The sequence below is a fragment of the Sander lucioperca genome, chromosome 8 (assembly GCF_008315115.2).
Source record: "Sander lucioperca isolate FBNREF2018 chromosome 8, SLUC_FBN_1.2, whole genome shotgun sequence".
Lineage (NCBI taxonomy): Eukaryota > Metazoa > Chordata > Actinopteri > Perciformes > Percidae > Sander > Sander lucioperca.
Genome location: NC_050180.1, coordinates 7,643,305 through 7,669,012, shown reverse-complemented (window position 1 = coordinate 7,669,012; position 25,708 = coordinate 7,643,305). Strand labels below are relative to the sequence as shown.

The window sequence follows — 25,708 nt, the reverse complement described above, 5'->3', positions numbered from 1 at the left end:
CCTGAGTGTTTAAATATTATATTAACAGTCACCCTGGCGAGATCTTACACCTTATCCTAACTGCATCACTGTGGCACGTTATGTGACGTACGGCATATTTGGATTTTTTCCTGCAACAGAGGACACTTATTTCTGGGTAGATCTTAATCTCCCCTTCTGTGTTTATTTCACAGTGGAATTCCATCACAACAAACGAGTCAACCACAACAGCAAATTGAATTTGAACGCTGCGAGAATCGCATTTGTATTCCCGCCTTGCACATATGGCCCTGGTTGAGAGTTTTGCTCGCTATTTAGCAGCGAGAAAGGGAGTTGTTGTCATGTGGCCCTAGTGGCGGAGGGGTGAGGAAGAGGATGTTTGGTGATTGTCTGTGTGTTTTTGGGATCCCTAATCGCAGACTGGCAGGGAGTGACAACAGTCAGGGCTCTCACACACATTATCAAATAACATTCATATCACATTGCAGGGAAAGAGAAACATGCTCCCCAGCCAAACTAAACACGATGACTGCAACGTGCTTTTTGTTGATAGACCACGTGCTGTAGGAGTCATGGTGGATTCCTGATTCTTTAGTCTCTCATTATTCAGTACACGTATTAAGTGATACTCATTGAAGTTGAAACGAATGAATCGTAAACTCTTCAGATTGTAAAACTTCTCTGTCCGTCTGTCACCCCATCCTGACTCATCCTTCAGCTCAGAAGATGTTTACAGAGGTTTAGAGGTGAAAAGTGATTGGCTACACTTCAGTCATTGTTATTTTGTTTGCTTTGCTGCCTGTCGTCATAGTGCTTTTGCACATCGACACTTGACCAAAGGTTGTACTTAATGTGAGCGTCAAGCAGCAGGAAGTAAAAGCAGTTTTTCCACACTCATGGAGGTCAAACTGTAATTCCCAGGGCTTAATTTGAGCCGGAACATGTTCCGGCACCTCCGACGTTGAATCCGGAACCTTTTTTATTGGATCCGGCATCTCCTGTGTCACTATGAAAAATGAATCGCCTAAATGAAAAAAATAAACTACTGTTTGTGTAGTGTTCAATGTTGTTATCTTTCTTGTTAGTCTTTATTCCCCATTGGAGTTCCACAAAAGTCTTGTGTTTGCATTTTCAGTGCGTTTTGAGGTGAATTTTCAGGGTAAGACAGAGGGGGGAGAGGGACGGAGGGAGGGGAGACGGAGGGGGGAGAGGGACGGAGGGAGGGGAGGCACTTCAACAGCGCCGCGCTGCACTCCAAGTGACACAAGCGCTTGTGCTGGTTGAGATTGCTGTTATAGCCTCATTTCACTCAGGGGAAAAATGTCAAAAAGACAACAAAGTTTGCTTAACTTTTTCAAATACGCTGGCCAGTCGGATCCCAAACAAGCAAAAATCGTTTCTGCCGATCAAGAATGTGGAGACCACGGTGGGTTTTTTGTTTTAATTGTCCGATGGATAATTGCTGCTTGTGAAAACGGTCGTTGCAGTGTATTTTTTAATTTTTTTTACATTTCGCACCGATGCAGTGCTGAAATAAAAATAAACATTGCCCTGATGTACACACAGCGTTCTTTAGGTTTTTTTAGTCAGAGTCAGAGAAGCTACGTAGGCAGGTGTAATTTTTTTTTTTTTGGTTCCGTTACCTCCAACCCCTGTTTTGAGTTGCCGGATCCACCCCGTGCTCCAGGACCTCCCACTTTACAAATTAAGCACTGGTAATTCCATCCCCCAGCCTCGCCCCATGCTCTTACCTTTTAGCTTAATGACTCAAAGCTCATTACTCTGAAGGGAAATGTAGCTTAATAAATAGGTCAGCTATCAGATCAATATGGGTCCCATCTTGTGCGTACAAATCATGTGTGATACAAGCTTTCCTACAAGAGAAAACCTTTTAAGCTGGCCCCTAAAGAAGCAACGATGAGAGTTAAACTCAACACCTATTTAACTGATCCAAAAACAATATGTTCCGGGGCAATTAGATATTTGAGTGTAATCATAGTGCACATATTGTGTGTTTTCAGTGCAGAATTTTCCATCATAAAATCCTATCCATTTCCACAGGTTGGAGCAGGCCGCTGGCTGTAGGCTAGAGCTCAGATTCGTTGTGTGTGTCCCTCGACCAGGTGATATATAGCACCAACTTGTAGCCTAAAGCAGTGCTGGCTGCGTCACTGCATTTAAACATTCTGGGCCTACATGCTACCAAGCTTCTACCCATGGTGAAGTTTAACCCTCTAAGGTCTAAGGGCATTTTCACATATCTTCTTAAATTGACCTTTTAAGGGTATTTGCATATAAATGATCCCCATGTGTTTCACATCAAAATGTTAAGAACAAACTCAGCTTTCCGTACAGTGACGCCCACATTTTTTTGTCTGAAATTAAATTTTGTAATATTGCTTTTTGAGTAGGGGTTTTTGTCAAACGTTGTTTGGACGCGCTGGTGCGTCTTTCGTCCTCAGAGGGTTAAAGTAATAGCGTAGTTGACTCAAAGTAACAGGCTAGTTACTGTAACTTTACAGCTATTGCCACTATTTAGAAACAATAAATAAGCAGGGCGGCATTACAGCAATGTGGTTTGTTTTTCTCAGTAGCAAGTAGTGTAAGGGATTAGAGTTTCAGATTAATGTATTACTTTACACTAACTAATCCCAGTAACCTTTCATTACTTTGACATTTTGAATCGACGGACTGGCTTTTTAGCTGTCTGACCAGGAGTCAGATGGGACAGTTGATGTCAATTTTGTGTCTGTGCGATAAGTGCAGAGACAGTGTTAGCTTTGCGCAGGGGCTGGAGGTGTTGGGAGGCGGCTAGCTTCCACAAAAAGAGGGGGAAAAAATGCATTCCAGTAACTCCAAAGCTGTCTCATTTACATGTTGTGCCCTCTAATGGGAGCCACTAGTAGCAACTAGCTTACTCAGTAAGCCTATTGTGGGTTTTGTTTAAAGTTGGAAGGTGTGTGACCTCTACAGTTTCACTGTGAGGACAGGGCCCAGCTAGCTATTGAAGCTATTGATGGTCAGTCAGTACCTCCTGAACATATCTGGCTGCTTGTTAAAACTCAATTAATGAATATTGCAAAATACCACAATTAGATATTTTTCCACAATTCATTTTTAGCCCTACCAGTGACCACGAGTACAGTATGTGACTTTCATATATTGGGTCCTTCACAATCTCCAAGTTGTGACAGAGATTTTAAGTGTAAGATTTTTGTGGAAGAGTGCTGTTGGATTGGAGTAAAACCGATCTCAGTAATAAGTCTAATATGTGTGCGCAGCCTTTTAGGCATGCTTTCTAAATGAACAATGCGGTTTCTAGCTTTGTCATCATTCTTGTTTTCCTTTGGGGATCATTCCTCAGATAATCCTCTGGGTTTTAGAAAAACAAAATAAAGAGCGGAGAAGTCAGAAAGAGAGATTAGTATCGTGAGGAACAAGAATGGCGAAATGACAAATTAGGTCTGTTTTTGTCCACTAATGAGAATACCAAAAGAGTGAGTTTGGATAAGAGATTATATTTAAGTTTGCAAACTGCGAAAGACATGCATGTGTATAGGGAGGTCTTACCCTAAGTGCTCGCTCTTCTGCCTGATGGCACATACAGGTTTGACAAGTCTGCGCAACAGTTTCAGTCTGTGAGGCAAAGGCAAGTTTGCAACTGCAGATTCCTGCTGTGAAAGACTAGTTGCAACAGCTTCAGACTGACACAGAAACGTGCTGACAATGTTACAAAGTCAGAGCGAGCCTCCCCCACAGACCGATGAATGTATGATAGGTATGCTAGCTACTAAGTTGTTTGTTTTTAAGTAATTTCCATTTGCTGTGGACTAAAGGTTGGTGCTATAAAACAATATACAAAGTAATAGGGACGATACAACAAAGCTGTGTATACAAAGATAAATAAAGGTGGCAGCTCCTAAGATAGTTTAACCTCCCGGCATATCCCATGATGCACTGCACTTTGTTTTCTTCAGAATGGCCAAGAGCACATATTTAGCAGGTATATAATTATGTCACAGGTGTTAAGGTAATGTAAGTAAGCTCTTTTGGACACTTTCTTCTCTTTCACACTCACACAATATGACGTTGTTAGATGCAGGCGGTGACGTCTTGAAGGGATAGAGTTATCTAAATGGTTAAAGAAACAGTGCTGGGAGTTTTTTTAAGCTGGTATTCTGCCAAAGAAACTCTAGGTCCTATTTAACAAAAAAAAAAATCAAACCAGTTATCATCTTTTGGCTCCTTCTGTCTGCTCTTTTTTGGACTTTTCAAACCCTGGTGTCTATTCAATCCACAAAGGAAAAGGGAAAACAATAGCCATGCTGGTTCTCAGTGTTCTTATTTCTCTGCTTTTAAATAAAACATGAAAATACAACACGTCTCGAGATAACATGATGACTTTCGGGCTTCTCTACAGACACTGGTGCCCTTTGACCTCTCTACGGGGGAAAACGTTGTGACAATTGGTGGGTAGCCTTATCAAAAATGCTCATGGTATCTCCACACAGCCCTTATCAAACAATGGTCGTGAGACGCACAGTTTGGTGATTGTGCTGAAACAATGTGTAGAAGGGGGATATTGGGAGATTTGAACAAAAGAGCTGAAGGAGGTTAAAGATGAAAACTGCAGCAACAAGAACTGTAAATGTACAGGAATGTATTGCGGTGACACTGCTGAAGACATTTTTACCTCGTTTACCATAAATGCAGAGGGGATGGTGCAAGACAAGCAGTGGAAAGTGCGGGTGTAGCGGTGTGATCTGGCTGATGTAGAGGATGTGCAGTAAGTGACAAGGAGCGCAATGGTCCAGTAAACTATGGGGTTCTTATATAATGAATACCATGCCATGTATGAAATTCATAATGATCATCCAAAGTGCAAGGATTGCCATCCTGTAAATTATGGGCTGAGTGAACAGACGCCCTACATCATCATTTATGTCATCAGGAAATATCGGCGCCTCTCTAGATTGCCACGATCTCCATTCTGCCGGCACGTCAGCATGACATCACGCCTGAATTGGTTATTGTGTTGTGTGATTATGCAAGATTACAAAGAGAGTAAACATGCCGTGTTTTCTTTTGGTGAAGCAGAAGTGGGAGCGGCGCAGATGGGAAAGAATGCCATAACTTGTTTATGCAAAGCTTCATGGGTATGAGGCCAAGAGGCATAATTCAGAATTGGCATGAAGTCGCTGATTGATGTTACTTGGAATCATAATGTTTGTCACAATTTAAGCATACTTGTTAGGTGGTATGGTGTTGGGCTAAGATCTATAGAGTTGTAAATGATATTTATATAATCATTAGTGCAAGGCAGTGCATTGAGTCCAATACACTGTGAATAGTACACTGGGAGTTCATCATGTTACCCAGTCAAATAGCCATGGCAAATAGTAGAATTCCATTTCCTTTCCTTCCTTTCCTCCTTCCTTCCTCCGTCCACAGATGGCTCCTCGTGCACATTGGGGTGGGAATGGAAGGGGCTTGATGTTACGCAACAAGCTGGGTCGGAGTGAACTTTAAAACAACGGACTGCACTGTAATGGGAAGGATATAATCAAAACATGCAGATAAAGGCACATCTGCACAATCACATGAGCTTCAAATAGACACTGTGTGGCAGTTGTCCATTGAATGAATGTGTGTGAGAGAGTGCAGGGACTACAATTTAAGGGATAGTGTTTTGTTTGGACATTTTGAATGAAGATAAGGAGGTTTGACAAATTTAGAGAATAAAGGGAGAGTGGGGCTAAATTAAAGCTGCGGTTTGCAATTTATTTTTTAAGTTGTTGGGCAAAAAGTCCATAATAATAATTGTTCAGCATATTGTAATTAAAGTGGACTGAGAGACAACTAGAATTGTGCACCTCCTATTGGCTCACTTTTCAAGCTTTAGAAAATCTAGCTCGTGCCAGGAGACTTTGGCCAATCGCAGCTCATTTCAGAGAGAGAGAGAGAGAGAGAGCGTTCCTATTGGCTGTTCTGCGCATGCATATTCTTGTGCGATAGAGAGGGGAGAAGGAGAGCTGCAGGAAGAGGTCTCACTCTACTTTAAAAAAAAAAACGTTTTGCTTTCTACCCACTGCAGCTTTAACAGACTGAAAAGGGGAATATTCCGAAGCCCATTGTATGAAATATGCAGTACGAAAAAGTCTGTCAATCAATCAATACAAAGCTTCTGCACATTCTCAATTCAGATTGTCTGCAATCTGTTTTCACCCTGTTTTTATAAACTGAGCCTCCTGTCTTTCTCATTCTGTAACAAAATAATTTCAGGGCAGAGGCTTGGCAATAGCCAATGTGCACACACATGCATTTCTGTGTGTGCGGTGGTGATGGTGTACCCTCTCACTGGTGCAGTGCCCCGGAGGCATCTGACTCACTGTGCCAACACACCTGTACTAACCTCGCCTGTTAGGATTTGGAAAACCTCCATCGTCTGAAGGGCCAGGAATACACACCTGTTGCTAACGCCCAACGTCCCGCACACAGAGAAATAAGAAGAAAAGAGAAAATGAAGGCAGAGGTCATGGAGGGCTTCCCTGCAGAAACAGACACTGTCAAACACTTGTAGTGGGTCAGAAATGATGATTGAGAGGGATTACTTTAGTATAAGTCTATACATTATTTTTTTAGGAAATTCCTGCATGTTATACTTTTTTTAAGCACAGTGGTGCTTTAAGCTAAATGCTAACATCACCATGCTAACATGCTCACATTGACAAAGGCAGCATGCTGTTTGGAGGTATAATGCTTAGCATGTTCACATCTTAGCTTAGTGTGCTAGTGTGCTAAAGTATGTTAATTAGCACCAAACACAGAGTACAGCTGATGGTGGGACATTATCGTCGTTAGTTGCAGATGCACACACATAACTAAAGGCAAGAGAGGAGATGCAAAAGAAACGGTATAGGGTATCGTTATAAACAGAGACACTCACTCAGAGAGTAACATGAGCCCATCTGAGCTGTCTGGATCAGTGGCGACTCCGTCCCGCCCCGCCCTGATCTCTCTCTCTCTGTTTGAATAGAGCAGAAAATTCCAGAGAATTGACTTACAAAAGCTCTGGCTTAGTAACACCTTGCAGGACTTGCAATTGGATGGCAGTTCTACTATGCAACTGTTAAATGAGGTCTTGAACTCCATTACATGACATCCAAGCGTTCAAAATATCTTTGAACTGTGCTCCCCATTAATGCACTGTAAACTTGCTGTCACACAGAATTAATTTAGTTTTTTGGTTTGCTACAAATTTATTTTAACTTACTTTCATGTTGCTCTCTTAAACAGTTTTGTTAAACAATGGCTGATTTCCTACATAGCTGCACAAATACACACTGGCACAAAGACACTCAGAACACACACACACACACACACACACACACACACACACACATATACATATCACATTCTCCGTCGCTAATACTGTAAGTGCTTGCTTAGAGGATGCATTAATTAAAGGGATTCCCAGGAGATAAGTGCCAGAATGTGAGATGCACATGCAAACACAGGACAGACCTGGGTCAAATGGTACTTAGGAAGATTTTGTTTGTTCTAGCTTGCTTGCCAAGACTGTTGGGGGTTAAACTAAGGACACCCTAATTTCACCCTATTTTACTACTTGGACGGCTAAACCCAGAAACAGCATTTTATCAGTCAAATCCAATAAAAGATGAAGTCAATGCTGGGGAAACAATGTGACGATGAACACTGGAAACTCTTGCTGTGTGATTAGTAAAAGCACTTATCAATTAAAACGTATAAGTGGGGAAAGTGACGCATGAATCAGTCAATAAAACCAACAGTATTAATGCAGAAGGTCTAGTACAGCATGTAGTATTAGAGCTCAGTTTTCATTGGAGGGCGCTAGAGTTTCAGTTGCTGCCTCCCACACACTCCAGTACCCACACTGATTATATCACAACATGTATGAGCCAAATCAGAAAGTCTATGGCATGCCCTGACTGGAGCAGAGGAGTCACGATTGAATCTTTAGAAATCTTAACACCACTAAACAATCAGAAATGATTAGTGTTTTTTTTATCAGGGAATTTTTGAAGGAGGGTCAGGAAAGGTCATATTGGCTCTGATTTTCTCAAAAACGCCATGCTGATTAAAACTATTTGACTGCATCTGACTTGAAATGTACACACAGAAAAGGGAGATAAGCGTGAAGTCTGGAGTAATATCATCTTCCAATAAGCAAGCTTTCTGGTTCTCCGTTACATCTAATGTGTCCAGTATAAAAGCTGTCACCTACACAGTTCCTGACTTTCTGATTTGATTCTGCATGAACACGTTGAGATCCACACAGTCTCTGTGGGTGTGGTGCAGTGTCAGACCAACAGCAAAATGGCGTAATGGAGCCATTATTGTAGCAGAGCTATTTGTGTATGTAGAGTCGTATCTCAACCTGTGCGTGCGTAATTACATTTTTAAATGTGTAAAATAATCTCTAAATGCAAACCGACATTTGTGAGTGTCTACAGGAATCTGCAAATGCGTATTCAGAAACTGTGTGTGCATAATGAGATTTGTAAATGCGTAAAAACATATCTCTGAATATGTATTAGGATTTGTAAATGCGTAGACTGTGAATGCGTACATAGAGCTCACGGATTGAGATACAGTTACACAACTCTCCACACATTTGCAAACAGTTCTGCTACAATAATAGCTTCACAATGGGGCATCAATATACTGCTCGTTCGGCCATGAGGGTGGCCACAGAGAACAAAACTGAAAGGAAGGAGTCACAGTCAAACAAAACCATAGTTATTGGTAACCAGAGCTTTCCCCAAGGTGCTACCTTGGAATTCAAGTTACAAACCAGCAGTTCATCACAACTCCCAGCTTTTTGGGGATGATTGCATATCCCTAGTGGTTGGTAGTTGAAAATAAAAACTCACAAAAAGTGAACACATACAGAGAAGCAGTTCCTTGATGGTTTACAAGTGTTACCTATAAGGAGGAGCATCACAAAAATATTTAGGATAATTTAGAGTTGATACCAGTAGTATGCAATTTTTCAACTAAGTAATCACTAGTACTGTACTGTACTATATATTGCACTGTATATTTTTATTTTTTTTCTCTTCCCTTGTAAACGTGGCCTTGTAGCGTGTTGCCTTTAAGAACACGCTGACAGATTTATTGGCATTAACTGGGAGATACCACACATGCTTGGCACACATGCAGGCACACACCTGAACTGCAGTTCAGGTGTGTGCCTGCATGTTTGAGATCAAGGCAAGAGGTATCAGGTGTCTGCAATGTGGTAAAAACAGTAGAGGTTCTGCATGGCTTTCCATCTCTTAGGAGCTTTCCATACACTATGAAGTTAGGTGCCTAAAAGGAGCGCTGTGAAATGCCGTGGATGAGATCAAGGTAGGCCATAATCCTGAAGCCTCAAATATAGCCTCAGGTCTCTCACGCCACAGTTAATGCAATCAGGAAAATAAAATCATGCAAAAGTTCTAGAAGTTGTTTTAGGAACTAAACACAATTTGATACGCTGTTGTGATGGTCTCATATACTAGAATATAATTGTCACAGATCCTCTATCATCTTATCTCACGTACTGTATTTGACCTACTTCATGAAAATAGCAGTAAATAGCAGCGTGTCAAAATTGGCTTGAATAGGAATGGGAGAGATTGCAGGTGCAATACCGCAAGAACACACCACTGAGTGTTGAATGAAGAATGGACAGGAGGCAGGACTCCTGTAGACTATCTTGTTGGCCCAGTCCTTAAGTATGTGTTAATGACACCCCAAGCAAGATGCATTGCTCACTCCTTCAGCAACCCATGGCATGTGGCCATGCTGTAACTTTAAGCAATCCTGTATCGTTTTAAGAGCTGCCACGCATTCTTAGAAATGCATTCATACTATAATGCAGACCCATTCTTACACACATGGTGCAAAGAAACAACTATTGTTACAAATGTTTCATTCCAGCATACACTGAGGGTGACTGACACCAACACTGGTGCTTTATATTGACTTATTCTGTGGTTAAACCTCTCAAATAATTAATGAGTAACTCCATTATTGGACCTGTGACTGCATATAGTTTAAATTCCAAGTTAAAGCCACAAAGCTCATATTCAGAATTAAACACTTACTTAAATCACCCAAAGCACTCCCCGTATTGTGGTGCTACTGTAACCTTAGCCCCGTCAGACTTTATGAAACATGTTTAGCGCTCAAAACCAAGTATCCAGCGGTGGTACTTAAAGCTGATGTCACTGGAAGGGTTTCTCTATGAGCATTTCAAATGTGTAGTCGAGTATGTGAACCACTGAAGCTGCACCTTGACTCTCCACTCACTCCTGGGTGTGAAAGGATGGGGGGCAGGTGGAACTCTAGCGCATAAATCCCCATTGGAGTGTAACATGGTATGTGTATGGGTGTGCCCGCATGTGTGTGATTGCGTAATAGTGCACAGATGAATGGGCAGCAAGTAAGAGGGAGGAAGAAGAGACTGAGGAGAAACAAAATGAAATTGGATATTGAACCTACTGCTCTCCATTCCACTCTGTTTATGGTCATCAATGTGTTAATGGATGGCGGGTTAAAGGCAGAGAGAGACATAAAAGAGAAAAAAGCAGAGGTGTGTATCCTGTAGTGAAAAGGTGGAATTCCTTAGATGTCTTGAGGAGAAGACCAGGGAGACATGCAGAGACTGATTTCCTCGGTCCTCAGCAGGCAGACAACCAATATGTGTAGTGTCTAGAGTATAAGCTATTAAACACAGACCGCCATTTACAATGGCCGGACCATGGCCAGAGATATACATAAACATGTTTTTGGGGATGTGTGTTTGGAAGTACACCTGAAATATCTTGACTTTGATCATCATGGTCAAGAATTCCATTGAAGTCACTGGAACTTGTAAAGTTGTCTAAAGGCTAACCCTGACTAGAATACATTCAAACAAAGATATCATCAAGGTAATTCCTTATCAAACTAAAGCCTGGTTCAAGCAATGATGCTCACTTGTAACTGATCCAAAAGGCCACCCTCTTAACCCTCCTGTTTTTTGTCCTTCTGTTTCCCAATAGGAAGACAATGAGATCCCCTCTAGTGTGTTAGTCAAGGACTCCCTCAAGACCCCACAACCAAGCCAGTACGATGCAGAATCCATCCATCCTGCTCCGTCTGTTGCTTGCTCTGTTGATGGCAGCCATGCCCCTGAGGGTCTTCAGACCATTAGCCTGTCCTCCGATGACGACGATGTACTTCCAGCACACCTTGAGGTGGACGAGATGTTTCAATGCGAGGCCGCAACGGGCACTTCCCACACATTTGAGAGAAGGGCTGACAAGTTCAAGCGCAACAGCCTGAAGAAGGTTGATAGCCTCAAGAAGGCCTTCTCGCGTCAGAGCATCGAGAAGAAGATGACCAAGATCACCACCAAGATTGTGCCGCCGGAGAAGCGTGAGAAACTCAGGAAGAGCCTCACCCCTAACCACCCCAAGAGCCCGACTGCCAAGTCCTCCTCTTTCAAGGTGTCTCCCATGACTTTCAATGTCAAGAAAGTCCGAGATGGGGAAACCCCCACGCAAGACATGGGGTCACCTGGGGAAGAAGCCCATGTGGAGATTCCTGCTCTGGAAAGCTTAGATGGTGAGATTCCCTTGGCAGAGGTGCATACCCAAGAAGGCGTTGTGGAGCAGATTCGGGAGATGCTGAGTCCCTCCACCCCAGAGAGCATGAAGGCAGAGCTGGCTATCAATGGAGAGGCCTCAAGCATCGAGGGCGAGATAAATGGCGATCGTATTGCTGGCCTGGCAGTTCCAGAGCTTGATGAAGATGTTGACGAGGAGGAAGAAGAGGAGGAAGAGAAACCCAAAAGTCCTGTTGAGCCAGCAGCAGATGCCCAGATTCCCACAGCAAAAATTGCTGTAGAGCAAGTGTCTTAATATGATTTTAATATTTAGAAAGCATCAATTATAGTTTCTTTTCTTGCTCAATTTTTCTGCACCCATAAGGCACACATTTTCCCTCCAATGTAAAATGTCTTGTCTAGTCTTCCATATAGACTAGAAACATACTCACGGCTTCCTAAGGTAGTCCATCCTTGGACTATTCCTGCAAAACTACCTTTGATTATTGCCATCTTGGTCTAAAAACCTTGAAACAGACTGTATAAGCAACTAGGTTGACAACTAGACCCCACAGTGGATCAGAATCTGGTGCAAGTGCTTCCTGAACCCTGGAGCAGGGTTGTCCAAAGAAAGTACCATTGCACCAACGCACCATAACTCACTCCCATCAGCTGGTGCCCACCTCTTTTAACAGCAGCACATCTCCAGGGCGCTGGGCCAACTATCTCCCTCCTGCTGTGTTTGTCTGCCACTGGAGCTCTCTTCCTCACTGACAAATAGCCTCTTCATTCTTTGTGTTGTTTTTTTGTGTGTGAAAAAGAAAAATAGTAAATCTTTGGCAACAGTGGTACTGCCAACAGCCTGCTGAGGCAGGGTGTTGGCAGGTTGTTCAAGAGTTGGAATGGGAAGTTTCAGGGTTTTCAGTGAAAAGGTCCTGGGGTATTTTGTGGTGAACTAGCGGCGTTTACTAAATTCTTTGGGCCTGTGCTTAAAAAGGCCAGATTTTAAATAACGGGTGACTAAACTTAAGAAGTCCAAGTGGCGCTTACTTGTTTCCTGTCCTTCACCTGCGCTCGTCAAATTGTTTGTTTCTTCCATAGTGAGATCCAATTTGTCATTTCCGACTCCGACCTACCTAGAATACCACATGAGTTGCGTGTGGTACTTTTAAAATATTTTAGTAATTAATGATTGCCAGTTAAGTAACCTCCAGGTGTTGAAAATTAGAATAGAACACCAATCAATAGTCTAAAAAAGGTAAAAGATACATTTTATTGCAAATACCAGGTAAATTACACTGATGCAAATGAAGGACATTGATGCAGAATAGAAGCTACTCTAAATGGCTAGAACAATGCATTAGTGACACAAAGAACCCTGCAGGTATTAATAGTGACATACTAAATGTCCCTTTTACAGCCCCTTTGTCGTTTCTGCAGGGCAACTTTGTTTATATTCAGGAATTCTAATTCTTATTTTTTCTTTCTATGTGAGGCACACTACTCTAGGTATTTACAGCTTAAACACCATGAAATAGTACCTCTATGATAACTGTCCTTGAGTGTGTGTGTGTGTGTACTTCATACAGTAAATGTTGTATCTGTGAATTTGTTTTGAGTTACTCTATGCTACTTGGGTGTTTGTAAGTTGTCTTTTTTTTGAGGCATTCATAAATTGCATGGTGAAATCTTTCATATGTCGAAGACAAAAACACTATCTTGTACTTTTGCCAGGGCACCGTCACTAAGTCTCCTCACACACACACACACACACACACACACACACACAAACGCACACTACAGTGCCTTTTACCTTCCACAAGCTGTTATGAGAAATTGCAGTCCTGAAGGGATGCAGTCCTATGTTTTTGTAGATAAGGGTGATAGTAAAATGCGCCTGAAGTTTTTTTTTCTTCTGAGGAATTCCTTGCAGCTATCACTTTATGGTGCATAGTCATGGGTTGATACCAACTACATAAAAGCTGAGAAAATTCAAAGTTAAAGGAGGCGCAAATTCATTCACTATCATTCACAATCAACTTCATGTATGGAAGTCATTTATGCCTAAAAAGTTTCAAAATGTGACCTTCATCTTGTTGCACATCACTAGTGCTATGCCAGCTGTAGTTACAGATGTCTAATTCCATGACTCCCTAAAAAATAATTTAGCAAGTGATACCAGGTGCCAAGGATCCAGATACTAGAGAGGTCACAGGAGTTGATAAAGTCGTAGGACAGCGTTCCTAGCTTTGACGGATGACTCCTGTTCAGCCCATTTTTCATGCCCTTGGCCTCCTTGTTGAGACAGCACGAAGAGAGGAAGACGCTCTCTGGAGCCACAGGTGTTCTGCCCCTGTGAAGGCTCCTGGGCATGAGCTTGGAAATGGAAAAGGGACAAATGTGTTTGTCTTGGGAAGTGTGGGAAAGAGTCTGAAATACATAAGACCTTGGGAACTGAAGTACATTGTAGGGGGTATGCATACCAATCTATGGCGCTGCAGGTTTCCATTACCTAGACCCCACTACATCCATTATATTTCTTCTATATAAGCAATGGATTCCTAACTTCTGAAAGTCAAAATATGGTGCCCCACATATTTTGATATTTAAATATGCAAAAATCATGCATTACAAAAAGGGGATCTGTAAGAAGAAAATGAATAGATATACATTATTTTAAAGATCTTATTACCTGTGTTTATTAAATGTGCTTACTCATACAGATGATTTTTTTTTTCTTCTCTCTTCTTTGCATGAATCATCTTACTGAAAAGGGATTAAACACTAGGCTTATGTGTACATTCTTTGTACTGTAGAAGTTAAAATATGACTGGCTTTGAGGTATTTTCTGCTTAGTCATGCACGTGTGTTACTTTGGTGATAGCTCTGTCTGCTAATGTTGGAAATGTAATTTCTAGATCTAAAATCAGACGTTTTTTATCTGAGTGATATGTGAAAGCTGTTTTTGTTAGAAAGTTCAAACACCACCTACAGCATTTCTCAGGTAGTGATATCATGTTTAACATCTTTGTTCATACAGAGTTCTTACCTTTTATAGCCTGCTCGTTTAGTTAACCACTTAAACCAAAGACGTTTCCTTCACAGCAGAAGAATCCCTGCCACTTGAGTGTTTAAATGAACTCCTCCTGTTTCAAGCATCTTGTAAACATGCAGGCATTTTCTTTCAGAAAATTAGTATTGTATACATCAATAAAGATTTTATAACATCCAAATATTGTTTGTGGTCTTTATTTACGTTGCCCATGTCATGATCCTAGTGACTTGCATGTTTGACTTATAGTGCCCAAGGAAACATGCAGTTCAGCTCGCTGTCGCTGAGGCCATTGCGAGTTTGGAGATAACTAGGTCATAGCGTTTTAATCTAGTAAACCTGAGTGTAGGTAATAAGGTAGTTGGAGGGTTAATTTTAGGGAATGGGAGTGGTTCAATTGCTCAACCCCTATTTACATACTGTAGCACAGTTTGTGGATTTAGAGTGCTCTATATAAAATCAAGACAAGACGGGTGATGGAGTCAAAATCACAAGGGTCGCTTCACCCAAATTACAAAATAACCTTTAGGCCTACCTATCCATCCAAACAGCTTAAGTGTTTGAACAGGTTTAGTCTATGAGATTAGGCTACTGCCTCCACCCCAGGTAAGGATGAAATCTCACTTTCAGTTGCCAAAGCTCTGAAAAATACTATTGAAAAAAAAAGAAATAGCAGTTCCAGAAACAAAGTCTGCTGTTATTCTAAATAACACACTGCAAACTATTTTGATTGGAAGTATACTTTACCCCCAGACAAATAGTCCCTAGGAAAATCTATTGACAGCATGTTCTTGGAATGTTGCTGTGGAATTATTTAACTTTTATTTTTTAATAGCCTATGAGCACCATACATTAAAATTCCATCCACCGCCTTTGTTTTACTGGGCAGCTGCAGAAATATTAGATTATTTGCATTTAAAGACCACGTAATAAGAAAATATATTTTGTAATTTTGGCGAACAGGCTCTTTAATATTGGAACTGTCTCAAGGGCGGACTGGCCATCTGGCATACCGGGCACTTTTGGGCACACGCTTTTTGGGCTGACCACTGCTATAGGCTATATATATATATATATATATATATATATGTGTGTGTGTGTGTGTGTGTGTGTGTTGTTTTCGACATAATAAAACCTAAATCGTTGTGTAGTATATAAATGAACAGTGATAAGGTGTCGTATGTGTGTTTTGGTAACCTATATGCTGTCTTTTTCAATCTATAGTAGCCTAAAGTTACCTTCAACAACTACTGTGAGGAAGCCGAGGTGTTTTGGTGGTGTTTGCCTCCCTCTTGTGTCCGAACTCACGCCAGCACTCTGTGATTCATCCACAACAGTCTCTATCGTTATTATCGATTGCCTTCTCTTAAAGCAACACTATGTAACTTTTCATTGGAACGTTCCAATGAGACAACCTGTAGGGGGACCGAAGAGGGAAAAGTTACATAGTATTGCTTTAATACAGCCATGATGGCAACACTTCAATTAGCAAGCCTAAATAAACACATGAGCCATTTTCTAAAATATCTCAATGTATACACCTACATTGATGTTTCTGTTAAATATCTTTCTAGAACTCTTATCATGTTATGTAGTCACGGTGGCCGAGAGGTTAAGGCGTTGGACTCGAAATCCAATGGGGTTTCCCCGCACAGGTTCGAATCCTGTTCGTGACGGTATCTTTTTTTGCTTTATTTTCAAACGTCTTTAAGATACTCGTTGGTGTTTTAAGCCCCCAACGTCGACTTTAGCGCTGCGACCGTGGACTTCAAGGAACATGCACCTAACCTAACCTCAACTGTAACCCTAACCATTGCCTAATCCTAGGATGTATGAAGATCCTAGTGCCTTCCAGGCAGCGCTGCCTGGAAGACGACGTTGGAGGCTGTTAACACCAAACAACGTTTAAAATAGAAGGCAAAATAAAACCCTATATTTATAACTAAGGTAACGGTGTAACGTGTTTTACACGTGTAACTACTGTTTATTTGCTTTTTGCGCTCCGAGTGTGTCTGGTCCAACCCTAGACTGTATATAAAGAGGGTAAAACGAGCTTAAATTGGATAATTAATAATAAAGGTAACAATTACCCAAAATAACAAACGTAATGAATAACGTAGCACGTAGCTTCGTGCCTTGACATTGAACGCTCACATATGCTCTCTTATTCTCGCGTTGTTTGTGAATAAAATTCATTTGGTACAATCCAACTACTTTCTTTCTTTTCTGTAAACAGCTCAGCACATTGTCTGCTTGTATTTGTGATAGCAGTGTATTTAGAAATAAAAGCCTAGTAATTGTCTCAATCTGTCAACTTTATTGTATAAGAGCAGACAAAAGGAAATGTCTATGTGTATACCCCTTCACTACGTAGGATAATGGAACTAACCGAGTTTTATAAATTAGACAGGCACCCGCTGACGTAGTTTTTGGGGGCATTGTTGAAGCAGGAGAAAGCGTGTAACTGTTAGTGAACAGCTTGTACATATTTTAGACAGCGTTTTTGGGCCTAAGTGCTGTTAATGCATATATAACAAGGGCATGTTACATAAGGCTTTTCGAATAACTTAAACGTTATAGGGCGCCTTAGTTAGATGTAGACACAGTCTTATGACAAAGAATTTGGCCAGACTGCGCGCTAGCAAAGCTAACAGTTCCTCAGAAAGAGGCACACAAAGGAAATGCGGTCGATTTGAAAATATTAACGTAAACTAAATGGTCGAGGGAGATAACTTATCTCCAACTACTTTGCAACACAAGAACATTATAGCTCAAGCTCTGGTGTAACCTGCAGGCAGTAGATCATTTTGTTAAAAACTAACACAGACACATCTTTTATCTAGCTAACTTTAACTCGCGAGCGTTGGCTGACGTTATGTGAAGAGCTGCCGTAATGGCGATAACGTTACTCGTAAAAAGAGTGCACATAGACTTTTATCCTAAAACGAAAAGAAGGCAGCTAGCAAACTAGCCTGCAGTACGAGCTAGCTAGCTAACGTTTAGTAAAGTGTTCCTTAGCAAAACTACTCCGCTAGCAAATGTTCTAGCTAGTGTATTTGCTGTTTTGAAGAGGGCAGTTAACTGTTAACGTTCCAGTTCTTTCTTCCAGGGTCAGTATTTATTGTATTTGACTTGAATATAGTAGAGTATAGTAGTTACCTTACATGCCTTTTGTGTCTATAAGCAGTTACGATAACGTTAGCTAGCTAGTGTTTGAAGTAGGAATAAGTTAGCATTGACTAACAGGCTAATTAGCTAGCTGAGCTAACGCTGTACAGCTGTAGCTAACGTTACCCATTACAAAGTAACGACAGACTGCCAGCAGCACCGCTGCTGCCACCACGGAGTTTAAGTGACAGCAAGGGGGCGAACAGTTATTTTTCTTCGAGACAACAATGGCAACCGCAACAGGCGAGGCCCTGTTTTTGTTAAAGGATGTGAAGCCTGGGTCGAAAAATTTGAATATCGTATTCATCGTGTTGGAAATAGGTAAGTTAAGTTGGACCGTGACGCTTTAGCGTCTCTCCCGATACCATCAACTCGTGTCTCTTTTATTAAAGGGGCCAGCGGTAACTATTATTGTAAATTTACCGTTAATGGGATGTTTAATGAACTCATACTATATCCATACACGCTAGCAATTTAACCCTGGTTGGAGTTGTTTTGAGTAGGTTGGCCATTTTGTCTAACCCAACATTGCTTTGTTCTATTAGGACGAGTAACCAAAACGAAAGATGGTCATGAGGTTCGCTCGTGTAAGGTGGCAGACAAGAGCGGGAGCATTGCCATCTCTGTTTGGGACGAACTCGGCAGCCTTATTCAGCCAGGGGACATCATCAAGTTGACTAGAGGGTAGGATTGATCTCATGCATGGAAACAAACTGATGACAAGTTACGTTACTTGCTCAGTTGACACATCAATGCACATATGTATACTTAACCTTTGACAGGTGGTTATATACCTAAGCAACTCTGATTTTAAATTCTGCGAGAAATAATTTTGTATTCAGAAGTTTAATTTGAGATTTCTGTGTTAGCTATGCATCCATATGGAAAGGCTGCCTGACCCTGTACACTGGAAGAGGAGGGGATCTACAGAAGATTGGAGAGTGAGTAGTACCTGTTGGAATTCTCTAACTGCTCAAGCGTCATACAAGACCAGGGCATTTTGTGAAATTGGTCGGTAACGTGTTGGTTTTGAATAATTGCTTTTAAAACATTAATACATGACATGTCATTTAGCTGACGCTTTTATCCAAAGCAACTTACAGTTGCTATATATCAGAGGTTGCACTCCTCTGGAGCAACCAGGGGTTAAGTGTCTTGCTCAGGGACACATTGCTCCCAATCCAACCCAGATCTCCCACACCAAAGGCATGTGTCACATCCACTGTGCTAACACCACCACCACCACATACACACTATTTATATAATAAACCTTTAGACAGAGTTGTATAATTCAAGAGCAATCACATTGTCAGCTGTGTATTTTCTCTAAACACCTTAACATACTGTATATAACCTTTTAATCCCAAGATATCCCGTTTACACTACGCTCACTTTGGCTTTTATTTTCCATTGAGTAGTCTCCTGGAGAATACGTTTTAATCTTCTCCTTTTTAAAAGACTTCATATCTAAATCTTAAGAAAACGTATGCCCAACAGTCAGACAATGGCCGTTTCAAACTGTCATTCCAGCCAAACACAATTTCTGAATGTTCTCTTTAAACATGTCTCCACAGATTCTGCATGGTGTATTCAGAAGTGCCCAACTTTAGTGAACCAAACCCAGAGCTGCAAACCCAAAACAACCAGCAGAACAAGTCTGTGAGTAGCCATGCAACCCCCCCTCCCCTGAAATTGCTGCTCGGGTACCCATAACATAGACTATATAAAGATGGACAGTGTGTCTCCACATCCTCCCACTGTACAAAAGTGAAGCCAAAATATCCTGGAAACGGGCGCAGCCAACTTGTAATATGGAGCCAGAGTCTGCACAGTAGTGATCGGACAGTGGAGTCACAGTATCGAAGTCCCGGCTATACACCTGCCCGACCAATCGCGTTCCGGTCACAGCAGTCAATCATCTACCCTATAGTGCAGCAAATAGCCATGGGGGGGGGGGGGGTGAGGTGTTTTGGCTTCACTTATACAGTCTATGCATCAATCCCTGGTCGATAACTGGAGTACTGTCAATATATTCACCCCTAGATCGGGATATTTTCAAAACAGAAAAAAAAATCGGTTCAAATAATGGCCATTTCAGCCCCCCTTTAAACATACCTTTCCTTTGATGACCTATCAGAATTTAAATTGGGTAACTTTGTGTGTAAAATAGTTTAGTCTTCAGTCCAGTCTTAACACCAGTGGTGGTAGGTTGATAAAGGTGATGTTCTCTTCCACTAACAGGGTAAACCAGACCAGAATCAGAGGGGAAACTCTCCGCCCAATCAGAATTCAGGTACACCTGCCCCACCAGGTCAGTGTATCTTTCTTCATTCAAATAATCCTTGCTCTACCGGTTACTCTCTCATAGGAAACGGCAGATTTGTGGATGTCCTCTAGATGGTGTCAGTTCAAAATGACTGTAGAATGTGGGTGTAGCGTGTCAGTACTACAGAAGTAAACTTTTGTGATCATACGTACAATTTCTTAACTCAAAAAATTTGAAGTGAAAAAAAATTGCAAAAGTGATATGGTGCTCTATTTTTAATTGTTTGCTAAAATCTAAACTGAGACACCTCTTGCATTTTTGTGTTATGACAATGGGCCTTTTTCACAGCAGACATTTTGACTTGCCATAGTATAAGCACAAATAGTACGGATAATAATAGCGCTGTTCTTTTCAAGTGTCCCAGTAGGCTGTGACAGTGACTCAGCATGCACAATGATACGAGCCTGATTTGTGTGTGTGTGTGTGTGTGTGTGTGTGTGTGTGTGTGTGTGTGTGTGTGTGTGTGTGTGTGTGTGTGTGTGTGTGTGTGTGTGTGTGTGTGTGTGTGTGTGTGTGTGTGTGTGTGTGTGTGTGTGTGTGTGTGTGTGTGTGTGTGTGTGTGTGTGTGTGTGTGTGTGTGTCATGTCTTGAGTACTTACCTGTGTTTGTCAACCCAAAGGTAATGGTTCCATGCCACCGTTTGCCAACAACAACCCATCATCTGGGGCATCCCGTGACGCTGCGTTCGGGGGCATTGGGCGACCCAACGGTCGGTCACCCGGCAATGGAGCACCTCCAGCTACTGCTGCAGGACCCCCAACAACCTCAAAGTCTTCAGTTACCATTAGCAACGGCAGGGACCCAAGGCGTGCCAAAAGATGAAATTGGGGGTTGAGGGGGGGAATCATGTGGGAATACTATGGACATCCCCATTTCCCCCTGCTCATTTTTTTTTTTTTTTTAATGCATTTCTGCCCCTTCCCATCACAGCCTATATTGACTTTCAAAATATTGAATTAAATTATGGACCGCTTGCATCATTTTTTTTATACAGGCTAACATAGTCTGTCATTTTGTCATGTGTAGTGCAAGTAGCGCTCTCAGTAAGCAGTGTGATTGTGACCTACCACTTAATGCACTAGCAGGACTTGTATAGTCGAGCCTCGGTGGTTGAGTCGTGGTCAGCCTTCTCTTGTCTACACCCCCCGTCTTCTAAATCTTACTGCAAATTGCCAGTTCTGTGCCAGTGTTTTCTTCCCTGTTATGTTCTTTCAAACTATACACCCTACTTGAACACTTGATGCACTTTCTTCTCTTAATTTATGTCGGGGGCAAACTTGGCTGCCATTTAAATCAGGAAATCTGTTTCTGCTTTTTAGTGGAAAAGGCCTTACGTTGGTGAAAATGGACTGAATGCACAAGCAAAATTCTTCAAAAGGGTCTTCTCTCTCTTAACCGAACTGTATCCGAAGTGACTCTGTGAAAGGTGTTAGTTTAGAATTTTTAATGGTAGGTAGATTGATACTGAACAGTTTTTTTTTTTTTTTTTTTTTTTCCCATAGAAAGTTTTTTTTTATTTTGTTTGCCATCAACTGTACCTTGATCAAGGTGGGACCACTTAAATCCTGGCAAAGCGATTTACAGAATAAATTTTACAGTAATTTTGCTGCCACATGTGGTCTGTTTGACAGTCAAACACAAGTCACTGTTAATGTCAAGTTTCTTCTACTGCACTTAAGGTATAAAACGTCTTAGTAATATTGCTATAACAAATTGTGACTGTCGACGTGCAAGGACCTTGAGTAAAGATTTTTATTTGGCTTTGTTCAAACCTTTTCTGGAGATGTACACAGTATCATAGTCAAACCCCCTACACAACAGTATCCAGCCCTCCACTACAGACATACCATGGTTTAAACTGCCACCTTTGGAGATCCATGCTGTCACTGACACATTTTAAATATGCCTCCCATCAAATTTCATGAGGTTTATCTCAATTTGGCTCTGTACCGCACCATCTAGTGTCTATAAAACTGTTAGCTTGAAACCTCTCCTGAACTATGTGCTATATTCGAATATAGTGAGACTTTTTAAGCAGGTTGTGGTAAAATCACAAGCACATTTATACTTTTAACAAAACTTTTGTATCAAGTATTCCATTTTGAAGCAATGATTTCATACAACGAAACCCAGTTTCTTCATATCCTTTGTCGCACCAAGCACATAAACATTATTTCCTCCTTGTGTCGATATTACCCCATTTCACTTTAGACGCACTTTCTCCTTTAGTGTGTCCAAACTGGTAGAGCAGTACGTCTACCATTTAAATGAGATTAGTTCACATGTGACACACCTTTCAAATGGCACAGTGGAGTCTGTCTAAACCACTATTTGATCTTTGAGCGTAAAAGGGAAACTTTATTTTTTCGAATAGATTAAAGTGGCCAAGTAGGATGAAATGCAATACTATACTATACATAAACTGCAAGACTGAAATATGGCTGTAGGGAAATTTCTTTCTAAAGCTAACCCAGTCCTAATGTCAGTGGTAGAGCAAGTGCTCAGACCTTTTACTTACATCAAAGTAGAAATACTGTTACAAGTAAAAGCTTTGCATTCAAAATTGTACAAAAGTACTACAGTAAGTAAACGTGCCAAAGTATTAACATCAAATTATACTTAAAGTACCAAAAGTGAAAGTACTCATGGAAAATGGCCCATTTCATCATAATGTTATATTACTTGATAATAATGAATCATAATTAAATTATGATTCATTCATATGTGTCATCACTTTAATGTTGCAGCTGGTAAAGGTAGAGCCAATTTGAATTACTTTACATACTGCTGGGTAGTTTAATCTGGAGTATAACGTCATCATTTATCAGTTGATATTTTGTATTAATAAATCTAAAGTTGTCAAATACATGTAGTGGATTAAAGAGTACAATATTTGCCTTAAAAAAAGTAGTGGAGTAAAAATATGAAGTATCATGAAATGGAAATACTCAAAGTAGAAGCACTTTAAAATTGTACTTAAGCTTAGAACCGTTAAATTGCAGTTGCTCACAGCAGGTTAAAAAAGATATATATATATATACAGTACTGTGCAAAAGTCTTAGGCAGGTGTGAAAAAATGCTGTAAACTAAGAATGCTTTCAAAAATATAAATAATGATTGTTTATTTTTATCAATTTACAAAATGCAAAGTGAGCAAACAAAAGAAAAATCTAAATCACATCAATATTTGGTGATACTACCCTCTGCCTTCAAAGCAGCATCAATTCTTATAGGTACTTGCAAAAAAAGTCAGGGATTTTGTAGGATTGTAGGCAGGTGTATGATCAACCAATTATAATATATAGGTAGTTATACTGAATCAGCAAGGTCTTTCCCAGACAAATATTTCAAAGCAGATTGGTGTTTCAAGATGTGCTGTTCAAGCTCTTTTGAAAAAGCACAAAGAGACGGGCAACGTTGAGGATCGTAGACGCAGTGGTCGGCCAAGGAAACTTAGTGCAGCAGATGAAAAACACATCAAGCTTATTTCCCTTTGAAATTGGACGCTATCCAGCAGTGCTATCAGCTCAGAACCGGCAGAAACCAGTGGGACCCAGGTACACCCATCTACTGTCCGGAGAAGTCTGGCCAGAAGTGGTCTTCATGGAAACAAGGCCAAGCGACTCAACTATGCACGAAAACATAGGAACTGGGGGGCAGAAAAATGGCAGCAGGTGCTCTGGACTGATGAGTCAAAATCTGAAATATTTGGCTGTAGCAGAAGGCAGGTTGTTCGCCGAAGGGCTGGAGAGCGGTACAATAATGAGTGTCTGCAGGCAACAGTGAAGCATGGTGGAGGTTCCTTGCAAGTTTGGGGCTGCATTTCTGCAAATGGAGTTGTAGATTTGGTCAGGATTAATGGTGTCCTCAATGCTGAGAAATACAGGTAGATACCTATCCATCATGCAATACCATCAGGGAGGAGGTATGATTGGCCCCAAATTTATTCTGCAGCAGGACAACGACCCCAAGGTCATTAAGAACTATCTTCAGCGTAAAGAAGAACAAGAAGTCCTGGAAGTGATGGCATGGCCCCCACAGAGCTCTGATCTCAGCATCATCGAGTCTGTCTGGGATAACATGAAGAGACAGAAGGATTTGAGGAAGCCTACATCCACAGACGATCGGTGGGTAGTTCTCCAAGATGTTTGGAATAACCTACCTGCCGAGTTCCTTTGTGCAAGTGTACCTAGAAGAATTGATGCTGTCTTGAAGGCAAAGGGTGGTCACACCAAATATTGATTGGATTTAGATTTATCTTCTGTTCATTCACTGCATTTTGTTAATTGATGAAAATAAACTATTAACACTTCCATTTTTGAAAGCGTTCTTAGTTTACAGCATTTTTTCATACCTGCCTAAAACCTTTGCACAGTACTGTATATATATATATATATATATATATATATATATATATATATGGATATATGGATATATGGATATATGGATTGTACAAATGCTATAGAAAAGAGAGCGGACGCAGTCCCCCACTATCACAAATTATGCCGATGAGATTCCCACATTTTGGGAATTGGCAGGGGTCAGCACTCCTCAACCAGAACTTGAGTTAATGAACTTAGTAACTTTCCATTACTGCCTAATGTTTAGTAGCCCAATGGTTTGTCCTGCCCATATGTTCAAAACATGTTTATGTAATTCCACTTGTGACAACATTGCAGCACTTGTGACAGCTGGAAGTTGAAACACATGAGAAGTGTGGCAGGAAATGTGATGTCCGGCACTCATGTGTCAACACAGATGCATGTCATGAGCGGAGGGGAACTTCCTCAACAGCAGTGGTCAATCAGAAATGTAGTAACATCATGTGGCCTATTGTATTTTTAATTTCACAGCATGTTGATAGAGGTTTCAACCTTGTGACCTCCTCAGCTGTCAGGAAAATATCCTATTATATATTTTTCTTTCTATATAAATGTTTTATCTATATAAACAAAGGCATCAAATAGTAAGGATATGAGTGTGTTGGAAAAGCAGAGAACCAGGCAAAATTGACATATTTTTTTGTTTGTTGATATACTGCATTTCTGGAATATCTTTATAGTTCATCCAGTGTTTATTTTGAATTCATAAACAAATGGTTTCTCTTTCGATTTTGCACACAGTGTGACAGCACATCTCATGACACCGATGATTCAGATAATGCGGCATGGGTTTGTTCAGGGGATGCCTGGTTAAGGGATAACCAAACAGTGACTATTGGAAATAGTCTGATGACTGATGTATCAACAAACAATTCACATAAGTAGAAAAGAATTGCTGGGAATTAAAATAAATAAATATAAAAAAAAAGCATAAGGCAAAAAGTCCAAGAACAGGTTTTTAAACTACATAAACTACGCAAAATAGAAAAATTACAGAGGTCTTTTATCCTAGAATAAGTATTAAAAGTATACTCCATCTACAGAAATATAAGACCTTAAACAGAATAACGTCCAACTATATTTTAAACGTGATACAATTCATGTGATGTGAAGTCATATCTTCCTTTTTGTTTTTTTGAGTGAATCAGAACCTGTGTGTGTGTGTGTGTGTGTGTGTGTGTGTG

The 25,708-nt window shown here is 40.8% G+C and overlaps 2 protein-coding genes, 1 long non-coding RNA gene and 1 other non-coding gene across 5 annotated transcripts in view; 3 read left to right on the top strand and 1 right to left on the bottom strand.

Moving 5' to 3' along the window:
• Nucleotides 1–14,824, top strand: part of cavin2a (caveolae associated protein 2a) — an 18,841-nt gene extending 4,017 nt beyond the window's left edge. Inside the window, exons 2-3 of one of the 2 annotated variants that reach the window (XR_004898041.1) lie at nucleotides 11,052–12,037; nucleotides 12,070–14,824. Coding sequence is in view for 1 of the 2 variants with exons in the window: in XM_031291232.2 (XP_031147092.1) it covers nucleotides 11,052–11,912 (861 nt within the window). In the remaining variant the exon portion in view is untranslated. Of the gene's footprint in view, nucleotides 1–11,051 lie in introns of both variants that reach the window. The other variant, XM_031291232.2, reaches the window with a different exon arrangement.
• LOC116044225 lies at nucleotides 14,432–25,708 on the bottom strand. Its single transcript, XR_004103643.1, has 2 exons — nucleotides 25,676–25,708; nucleotides 14,432–14,516 (listed from the first exon to the last, which is right to left on the bottom strand). It is a non-coding gene; the product is annotated as an uncharacterized LOC116044225 (long non-coding RNA).
• On the top strand, nucleotides 16,243–16,324 carry trnas-cga. Its single transcript has one exon. It is a non-coding gene; the product is annotated as a tRNA-Ser (tRNA).
• nabp1a (nucleic acid binding protein 1a) lies at nucleotides 17,062–21,902 on the top strand. Its single transcript, XM_031291243.2, has 6 exons — nucleotides 17,062–18,137; nucleotides 18,362–18,500; nucleotides 18,686–18,757; nucleotides 19,391–19,475; nucleotides 20,058–20,127; nucleotides 20,762–21,902. The coding sequence occupies exons 1-6, from the start codon at nucleotides 18,044–18,046 to the stop codon at nucleotides 20,962–20,964; spliced, it is 663 nt and encodes a 220-aa protein (XP_031147103.1). The 5' UTR covers nucleotides 17,062–18,043; the 3' UTR covers nucleotides 20,965–21,902.